The 10,535-nt window shown below is 33.2% G+C and overlaps 1 protein-coding gene across 1 annotated transcript; it reads right to left on the bottom strand.

Annotated features, from left to right (window-relative positions):
• Positions 1–7,816: 7,816 nt before the first annotated feature.
• On the bottom strand, positions 7,817–8,764 carry LOC101711415 (olfactory receptor 8H1-like). The gene has a single exon (XM_013067461.2). It carries the CDS (start codon positions 8,762–8,764, stop codon positions 7,817–7,819), a length of 948 nt encoding a protein of 315 aa, XP_012922915.2.
• Between the last annotated feature and the right edge of the window lie 1,771 nt (positions 8,765–10,535).

Genomic DNA, 10,535 nt, shown 5'->3' with positions numbered 1-10,535 from the left:
TAAATTTTAATTTTAAATACTTTAAAACTAAAGGACTTAAGGAAATATTATACTGTTGTATTATGAATTAAAGCCACATATAAAAATAACATTTATGAGAAACATAAAGATTTGGTGAAAATTGATCAATATTTTTCAAATAGTATTTTATTGGTGCTTGTTTAATAAGAGGAGACTTTTAAACCTCACAAGGGTGCTAGTCTCTAAGTTATTAAATTGGGATCTTAGGATCCAAATGTAATTCCCAGCAGAAAATTGATGTTTGATTCTAATGTATGTGAAATTTCTCCTGTGTACTTTTGTCAAAAAGTATTTTTTAATGGATTCCATTAGTAGTTCACCAATCAGCACATTCTTCCAAATTTGTTTGCGTATTTTCTTCCCTACCTGCTTAACTCTTGTTTGTCCTTGATTTCTATAATAAATATGTTGGAAATATATCCTTAATTGTGCATGAGACAGAAAGAGAGAGAGAGTAAGAGAGAGACAGAGAGAGAGAGAGAGACTCAGAGATGGGGAGCAAAAGCTGAGAAGAGTTGGAAAGAGAAAATAAAAATGTTAAAGCAGAAATGTATATTGTGACATCTGAATGACCCACTGATTTTTACATATATTATATATCAATTTTTTTGAAAAGCTGATGTAACATTGTTTTAAATTTGTACATTAGTATAAAAGATCTGTGTTCTCTTATGAATCATGTATAGGTTCTGTTAAGAATCCAATGAGCATAGTTTTGTTGCTTTTTCTGTGGTCTCCCACTTATGGAGCTATTTATTATATATATTACAAGGAACATTTCTCCTGGATCTGGGAGTCAATAATATACATTCATTGCTTTCTTCTAACAGAAGGGTGAATTCATTGTTTATTGTCTTCCTGTTTTTTGGATTATGACTTTAGATCATGACATCCTGTGTTTTAGATCATGACAGTAAATCGTTTGTAAGTTTATGAAAACATCCTGGACCTCACTACATCAAGATTTTCACTTCTTCTAAAGTCTTTTCATCTATAAAATACTGAAAGAAAAATACTAGCTCCATGTTAAGAACTTCCTCCTAACTACAGTGGACATAATATTTCATTGCGTTTCTAGCAGTGAATTTTTCGGTAAGAAACATTTGACTTTAAATTTTTGTTGTTAATTCTGTATTTATGAATTTTTCTTAATTGTGCCTATGTAATGACAACAATTATAAGTATATCAGGGAAAAACCCTGAGATCAAGTACCACTATCTGGCAATTTTTTAAAATTTTAGCAATGGGTTCTTCTAAGTAAAAATTTCAAGTGAAATTTATGGCATATTTATTTTAGAAATGACAAAACCAATTACAATAGATCATTAATAACAATAATTTATTTTTTCAAGGAAAATATATCCCAGAGTTATTTCAAAGATTTTGAAAGTAAACTGAGCAAATAAATTTAAAAACATATCGTGATGTTGTTAAATTTAAAGGAATATAAGGACACAATAAGCTAGTGAGGTCAAACAAGGGCAACTTGAGATATATATTTTGAGAAAAAAACATAAAATGGCAGTGATTTTATTTGCAAAGTATATTTATCTCTAGGCTATTATACCATGTTCTATTGATAAGAACAGTTTTCAGAGTAGTGCATAAAATGATTTCTCTTGCAATCTCATATGTAAACTTCAAATCTAAGTGTAAAATCCCTTTTTCTACTCATTTGGAAACATTTTAAAATTAAAAAATATTGTTTTTAACAATGTAAGTTATATTGTTCCATGAACAATTGGGTTCTATTTACTTCTAATATCATTTTTCAATTTTTTTCAGTTTTCTATTATTTTCATTTTTATATTTTTATTACCTTAATCTTAGGGAACTGGTACACATACATGACATTTCCTATTTCTTTTATGTAAGTTCCCTATCCCATCTCTGCATCTCTTCAACCTCATCTCTCATATGTATACATTTATTTCCATCCATTGAATTTAAGTTTGATTACTGGTTGTTTTCCTAGAAACTTTAGTTACATCATTAGGTTATTTATTGATGATCCCTTTTTTTTCCAACAGAAGCACAGCACTAAATTTTCTTCAGAACTATTTTCATTGTGTCCTTCAGATTCTGATATATTGCATTTGCATTGTCATTTAATTATATGAATTATTGAAGTTCTCCTTTTATAGCTTCAGGAACCCATTGATTATTCAATAGTGTAATTTTCAACCCCTGTGCTAGTCTTTTTTCTGTGTTTCTTTGTTGTTGCTTTATAGATTCATCTCACTGTGATACTATGGGACATTTGAGATTGTTTTAATATTTTAAGTTCAATAAAATTTGTTTATGGGCTCAAAATATTGTATATTTTTAAAAAAATATTGTATATTTTGGAGAAATTTCCACAGGATGCTACAAAGAATGTGTACTATTCTGTTTTTAAAAGAAAATCTCTGTAGTATTCTCTCTACTTGAATTATAGCATAGTCTAATTCTAATATTTTCTTTGTTGTTTTATTTGTAGTTAACCATCTATTTGTGAGAGTAGGATATTGAAGACACCCACAGTTATTGCCTTGAATTCTATGTGACCTTTTATATCAAGGAGTGTTCATGAAGTGAGTGCATAAATATTGGGTACATACATATTTACAGTGGTTTTCTCTTGGTAAATGGCTCCCTTTGCCAGTAGGCCGTGGCCTTCTTTGTCTCTATTGAATAATTTCGCTTTGAAGAATTCCTTGGTGGGTCTAACCTTAGTTACTCTGGCTTGTTCCAGTATTCAAGAGGACTGAAGTGTCCTTTTCCTTTCAATCAGTATCCTTTTGGGCAACATGTGATTCTTTCAAGCAACATATAATGGTGTTGTGTTTTGATCCAATCTGTCATTTTCTGTCACTCCCTGATGATATAAAACAATTTCATTGAATATTAAGTAGTTTATATTAATTTTATTAATTATTTTTATTAATTTATTACATTTTGTTATTTTTCTAGTGTTTGTTTCATATCTGATATTTCTTTTTCTTTTTTTTCTATTCCTGCAGTGAGATTCATTTTTTCCCTTAGTCTCATGATTTTGACTGCTCTGTTTATTGGTTTTTAAAATTCCCTTTAGAATTTTGGCAATGCTTTTTATTCAGTATTTCTTTAGACTTTGAAAGTTTTATTTTTTCTTCAATTTGACTAGGTATAGCAGTGTAAGTTTGGAATTATTTTCTTCAGGGATTGAAGCATATCTTTTCAAGCCCTTCTGAGTTTTAGATTTTAAATTGAAAAAACTTGTTTTTGCCTTTGATTTAATACTTCTGTGGGATTTAACATTTCCTTGTGTCTGGTTTTAACATTCTATGTCTAAATTTTTTGGCAAATTGGCTAGGACATGCCATGAGGAGTTTCTGTTTTGGTCATGTTTATGTGCCTCTGTTCCCTCATAGAAGATTCTCCTACAATTCCAGTGAATAGGTTTTCTATGCCACTGGCCTGTACTCTATCATCCTACTTGAGTCTTCATTTTATTCTTTCAGATTTTCAAATGTTTTTCAAATAATCTATTCTTTCTTTATTCTTTATTGGGCTGTTCTTGCAAAACATCCACTTTGTGATTTAATTCTGATATTCTTTCTTGTAAATCATTTTAATTATTTTTGAGATTTTCAAGTGAATTTTTCATTTGACTACTTAAAAACTGACTTCTAGGATATCTTAATTCTTTTTCCACAATTTCTATTTTTCATAATGCAGTCTAGCATATATTGTACCATGCTTTCCTCCTGGATTCATTCAGTTCTCTATTGTATCTTCTATGATCTCATTAAATATTTAAACATTTCATTAATTTAGCTCCTTATTTGCACCATCTTTGCTATCACTGATCATTTTCACTATTGCTTTTATAAATTATTTGAAATTTCTTCCACTGAAATACCAGTGAGATCAATTTTTGGGAGGAAATTATGATTTGGGGAAACATATTTTTCCTTGTTTTCTGATGATTCTTTGAGTGTGTCAGTGAGTGTGTGTTTGGGTGTGATTGTTGAAGTTTGAAGATCACCAGGAATGGAGAGTGGAAGACCTATTGTGTAGAGATCTTTTGAGTAAGTGGTTTGTTTTCTGATGTATTTTAGCCAGTGCTGTCTCAGCATGAAAGTATGCAATGTATCCATTGGTTTTTCAACTTTGGCATGAGTTTGAGCTCTTACCACTCTTTTTGAGGACATGATAGCCACCAATAATATCACTATCTGATGAACACACCATATATCAACACAGACTTTAAAATTTCTTTACAAAGTTCACTACCCAGGAACAGAAAGGGAGAGTAACAAGGTGGGAAAGGAGGAAAATAGGCCTTGGTGAGACTATATATGTATAAGAAAAAGGGAAGGAGGGGATATTTGACTGAGTGTAAGAATAGAAGGAATAAAAAAGATAAGAGAAGGGAGTATAAATTAAAAATGAGAAAAAATGTAGGGAGGTTGAACCTAATTAATAAATAAACTAGCAGATGCATGTATCTGACAAATGCTGTGTATGGCTCCATAGGCAGGGAAAGGCCTCATTATATTTTCTTGCTAAGCCTGACTAAAAAGTGATAAAGCTTTCCTGGAGAGAACAATTAACCAGACAAGTGAGTGCTGAAATAACAGAGCACTGAGGCAGATAGCAGGTGCCATAGCCAGGTTAGCCTCCTGTCCCCAGCTCCAGTAAATTCCATGGAGTTGAAAAGGAGAAGGGACAACATAACTCTCTCTCTCTCTCTCTCTCTCTCTCTCTCTCTCTCTCTCTCTCTCTCTCATCACACACACACACACACACACACACACACACACTCTAGGGTGAATACAGTACTGCCCTAGATACTTAATCACTAACTAGCCTTTGTATGTAAAGTTCATCCTCACCAAACTATAAATTCCAGAGATAAGGCCCTGATAAGGACAAGCTGGCCCACCTAGGAATGTGCATGTAAACAGTGGAAACTCAGGGTAAGGTTCAGGGCCTGGGATCTACCTATGCCAGTCCAGAGAACAGTCAGGTTGTGACAAGTTCCAGGTATGGATCTGGGAGAGGGAATCATTTTGATTAAAGAAAGCTGAAGACAAAGCTTCACAGGTATTAGCCTTTCTGAAGCCCCCACCTACATCTCACAGGGTAGCTTCTGTGCTCTCCCTGCCAGCCTCCCTTCCTGCAAATAAAGTGTTTTTGTTTTTCCTTTTAAACTTTATTCCCTTAACTTCTTGTGGCTTAGTTTAATATTCCAACCAAATACACAGACAGCAATGCTGTGTTGCACACCCCCAGACATAACAGTTAAGAAACCACATAAAATAACACTGGCTGTGAAAGAAAATTACTAAACAAAGTAAAATGCTATAGCTATAAAAGCAATATTTTTAATCATAATATAATTATCCATGCACACAGACACAAACACACACCAAAATTTACGTCCTTGTGGGGGCTCCTGATATTTCAATGTCCTCTGTATTGAGAATGAGAATGAGGATGACAGTAAAAGAGAGTATCTGTATAATCTGTGTGCAGGTCCTGACCAGCGGCCCAGGTTCCTCATATACCCAGCCCTTGCTCCTGGTTGCTTGGTTATCCAATGTCTGTGAGCCACTCAGGTTAATCAAGATGGCTCCCATAGATCAAAAGATTACAGTAGGTTTGTGTAATAACATAATGTAAAATTTTCCAAACTATGTAACAAACAAAACAAATCAGCTTTAATTTAATTTCAAGGAAAGAATTTCTTTAACTTAAATGTTGTCTACAAGGTTATACATTCTATTGATAGGTTTGCCAAGAAAAACTGATAGAATGTATTTTCTAAAACATGGAAATACAAATGAATGAGTATAAGATAAAACTACACTATATAAAAATAGCTGGAGAGTGGAGAGTGGAAATAGTCCATAAATATATGAAATTACTAAGACCTTTATGTAATGAGAGAAGAGCCCTAACAATATATTAAAAAATAAATATGTATTAAATTCTTAACCCTAATCTCAAAGAAAGACAACCAGGAATATCCACAAATATAGATTCCAGAAAAAACAGATATTAAAGTTAAATAAAAAAGATTGTAAGCAATATTGATGTAATAAAAGGTATAATTTTGCCATTGATTTGAAAATGAGTAATATACTACATTTTAAACTATATTGATAAAATAACTAATAGCCTTAAATTATTAAATCATTGATGAAACTTAATTCTTAAAATAGAAATGTTGCACTTTAGAAATCTAAAAAGATGAAATAATTTTCTACACAAAATAATTTGAATTTAAAGTAGCAGTTATATGTATAATCTTATGTTTGGAGTAAAGCAATCAATGTAATAATATTTAAATAAGTTCAAATAAAATAGTTTACTTGGAAAATGGAACTAGGCATTATACCATAACATTAAGATATCAAACACAAGTTTTAAACTGACATTATAAATGTAGAGATAAATATTTTAAAAATAGGAGATTTTAATCCCTCTTCTTGATCTAAGCTTATGGACTGCCACATATTTTGAATTCTTTCCTTTGCAATAGGTTTACTTTAAAACTATAACATGAGCCAAAAGTGATAATCATTAATTTATTTTAAAAGAATATAATAAACCTGAAGACATCAGGAGAAAGGCAAAGAAGCCAGTGAGTGAAGCTCCTTGTCATGTCACTGAAAGGTTTGGTCTCCACATGGCTCACAGGAACACACCTAAAAGCTATTATTGCTCACTGATTTTCAAATTGGTAAATTCCGTACATTTTAGGTTCAAAACACTATACAATGAAAGTAGTCATTTTTCTCATATTCTGAGTGCATGGAAATGTTACATTTTTTAATTATACAGAGTTTATTAGGTAATAAACTTAAGGTGAATAAAGTGGCAAACATTATAAGAAAGGACAAGAATTGCTCTCTCTCTCTCTCTCTCTCTCTCTCTCTCTATATATATATAAATAAATGACCATAGATTTACAACAACATGCACAAAACAGGCAACAATGGATATGCAGTTCTCTTTTATATATAATCATCATTTTCTAAATTGTCTTCAACATTAATATATATCATTTTCCTATAACTTAATTCTACCCCAATATATTACCTAATATTAAAGTGGGAACTGCTGCCCTACTTTTTTTTCTATGGTTTGGTTTTTAAATTAAATTGAATAAAAGAGATTTGTAAAACATAATGGAAGACTATTCAGAAATATGCAGTGTTTATAATGTCAAAATATTATAGGATTCCAAGCCTTCTGCTGATAATGTCTGGCAGTTATTTTATTGTCCTAAAAGTCTTATGACCATCTAATGATGAGAGAGACATGGAATTACTATGTATCGTGCAGGCGGGCATATAGAACCTTATTATTTCAGTGAATTAGTGTTGTCAAATGCTAGAGAAGCACCAGATGTAAATTTAAAAGCAGTAATCTTGACTTGAATGCAATTGTCCCAGACATTGCTGTTGAAAATCACCATAAAATATGTAAAATGAAGTGCTTTTTCATTGTAAAATTATTTTAAAATTGAGGTTTGCAGAAATATTATGTTGATATAGTTTATAAAATTACAAAAATTTTACTTTTGGCATAAAAGTTTTCTTTAGTAGCACACATTTTTTACCCCTTTGATTTAACATTTAATTGATGATTCCAAATATAATATGAATTTGTAGGTACCTGTCTCTCAAAATATCCAAAATTTTGTTTGTTAAGTAAAGAGCAGGTGGAAAGATAAGAAGATTTAATTTTTTTTGATTGAGATCAAAGAATTTCTTAGAAGAAAAAGGACAAGGGTAAAAGAGTAAATGCCTAGCATCACTGTTATTTTAATTGTCTCAAACACACTCTCTTCTGCAGGACTCTCAGGGCAGCTTTCTTCACTTCTTTGTTTCTGAGACTGTAAATGAGAGGGTTCAGCATGGGGATCACAACTGTGTAAAATACAGAAGCCAAATGATCCCTTCCCAAGGAGTAGGACGTCTTTGGTTTTAGGTAAGTAAAGATTGTAGTGCTGTAGAAGATGGTGACTCCCAGGAGATGCGAAGCACATGTGGAGAAGGCTTTCTTCTTTCCAGCAGTGGAATTAATTTTCAGGATAGTGGAGAGGATGGAAACATAGGATCCAGATATGGTGATGAGGGACAGCCCTATATTAGATCCAGCACAAATGAATATAATGATTTCAACCCCAGACGTGTCACTGCAGGACAGGGCTAAAATTGGAGATGTGTCACAGAAAAAGTGCTGGATGACATTAGACTTGCAGAAGTGCAGTTGGCTCATGGAAACCGTAATCACAGTGCAATATACAAAGGCAGCAACATAGGAGCCAGTGAGCAGGGCATTGCACAGTCCTGTGGACATAATGACTGGATAGTGCAGGGGGCTGCAGATAGCTACATAGCGATCATAGGCCATGGAGGAGAGAAGGAAACATTCTGCAGCTATAAAAACTATAAAAAAGTACATCTGGGTGAAGCAGCCCAGGAAGGAGATGCTCTTGGTAGAAGTCAGTAAGTTCTGTAGGGTTTTAGGGGTGATGACACTTGAGTAGCAGAGGTCAAGAAATGACAGGTGAGTGAGAAAAAAGTACATGGGGGTGTGAAGCTGGGGATCCAGGCGGATGATCAGTATCATCCCCAAGTTCCCCAGAACCGTGATCAGGTAAATCAGGAGAAAGAGCATGGAGAGGACCAGCTGTGTCTCTGCAGAGTCTGTCAGCCCCATGAGGATGAAGCCAGACACACTGGTGGAGTTCCATCTACCCATGGTGTCCTGGTGCACTTCTCTGTTGAATAATAAATTTTAATAATTGCCCTGTCTGCAAAAGTATTTTATTTATGTGAATTGCTCAGTATTTTTATAGCCTTCCTAGAAATTAATGAAAACCTTTGTGAAGAGGAGTGACAAAATACAAACACCATGTATGGTTATGGTTATAACATGCCATTTGTTTCTGATACATTAAAGGGTTACATCCTGTTTGTAGCATGAAACCAATGTTATTCTAAATTATTTCCGTTATTAACACATTCAATACTCAGGAAAATATTATACTTTAAAGACTCTTATCCACATACTTTACCCTCAATTAAGGGAACAGTAATTTCATATGTAAAAAAAACCCAGTTACATATTGCCACTGATTCTGTCTGGATATTTTGACTTCTGATAACAGACTTAAAATACTCTGTTGCTGATCAGAACTTTTTTAACAATCCTGAATGAGGAAACGTAATTGACTATGCTAAAGAACATTTTCAGTGTCTTATTTATTGTCCTTTTGTTCCCAATGAGTTTTTATACTAATTAAGTAATTTATGTCTGGGGAATCAGGTGAATCACAATAATATTTAATTCCAGAAGATAAAGCAACTCAAACAGAAAAATCAATCTTTAAAAGTTTTGGATTTTTAAAACTAGTCTTCTCCAGCTTCCCCTGTCTGGGAGCAGTAATGCTCTTCCTGTCCCCACTCAAATGACTGCACAGAGAATTACTGCTCAGTCTCAGAAATATCATGACTGCCTGAGAAGAACATTCAGATACCACCCCAGGAGGTCAAGTTTGCTGTAACTTGGAAAAGGGAGGGAGGGAGCTTGGATTCACCTGGACATACAAGCCCTGGCAGAAATTCAAACAAGGATACAGAGATTTGTGGGGAGCAGAGACTCCTGTCTCTCCTGTGAAGTAAATAAATCCCTTTCTTTCCACCAAAATAACTTTTTTCCAATGTTGTTGTGTCACTCAGAAGCAGTATGGACCTTCAGCTCTGGTGACAATGTGTTCTTTAATTTGCCCATACAAACTCAATTTTCTCAGATTATGTACTTTACTTCTATACTTTGATTTCACAAACTTTATATTGCTTTTTCTACAAATCTTAGCATTATTTATGGTGACATACAAGTGATATATATCTACATTTTTTATAAAACCCCCTATATTTTATATAGTACAATCCCATATTTCTCAGAATGATACTTACTGTGCACAAAATTTGCTGAACAAACTGTCTTCCAATGTGGTCTCTTTAGAAATTTGTCAAGCACAGAATATTTTCAGAAATAATACATGAAACCATATAGGGAGCTGGACATTATTGTAATTTGTTTGTTTTTCTCTGGGTAATTTGTCTTTATGTTTTTCTGAATTCATTTTTTTTTATTCTGAGGAAAACTGTATCACCCTAGAAATTTTGTTCAACTCTTGATCAGATGGAAAGGTCACCTGAAGTTTCCTCTGAAAAGAGTCAGAGGGAGACCTGTGAATGGAAACAGACTAGTATGTGCCTCTCCTCCCAGTTGGCCTCATATACTACGCATTCAGAACACTGCAGCCTTTGCTCATCCCCAGGAAGAAATATCCAGACGATTTCTTGGCCTGATTCCAAGGAGAAAATTTCAAGGTTTTAATGAGCACAAGATTTTGTCTTTTCCCTTATAAGTCTCACATTTAGAACATAAATACTACATCTTCTCATGTGATGCTTCACGTTTCTGCTGAACTTCATTTATTTACTTTTTAAATTGACACATAGTT

Source organism: Heterocephalus glaber, unplaced genomic scaffold (genome assembly GCF_053883595.1).
Source record: "Heterocephalus glaber isolate CG9 unplaced genomic scaffold, H.glaber_assembly_v1.0 deba00001805, whole genome shotgun sequence".
Classification (NCBI taxonomy): domain Eukaryota; kingdom Metazoa; phylum Chordata; class Mammalia; order Rodentia; family Bathyergidae; genus Heterocephalus; species Heterocephalus glaber.
Note: the sequence above shows the minus strand (reverse complement) of the source record. Positions and strands in the feature narration are given on the sequence as shown.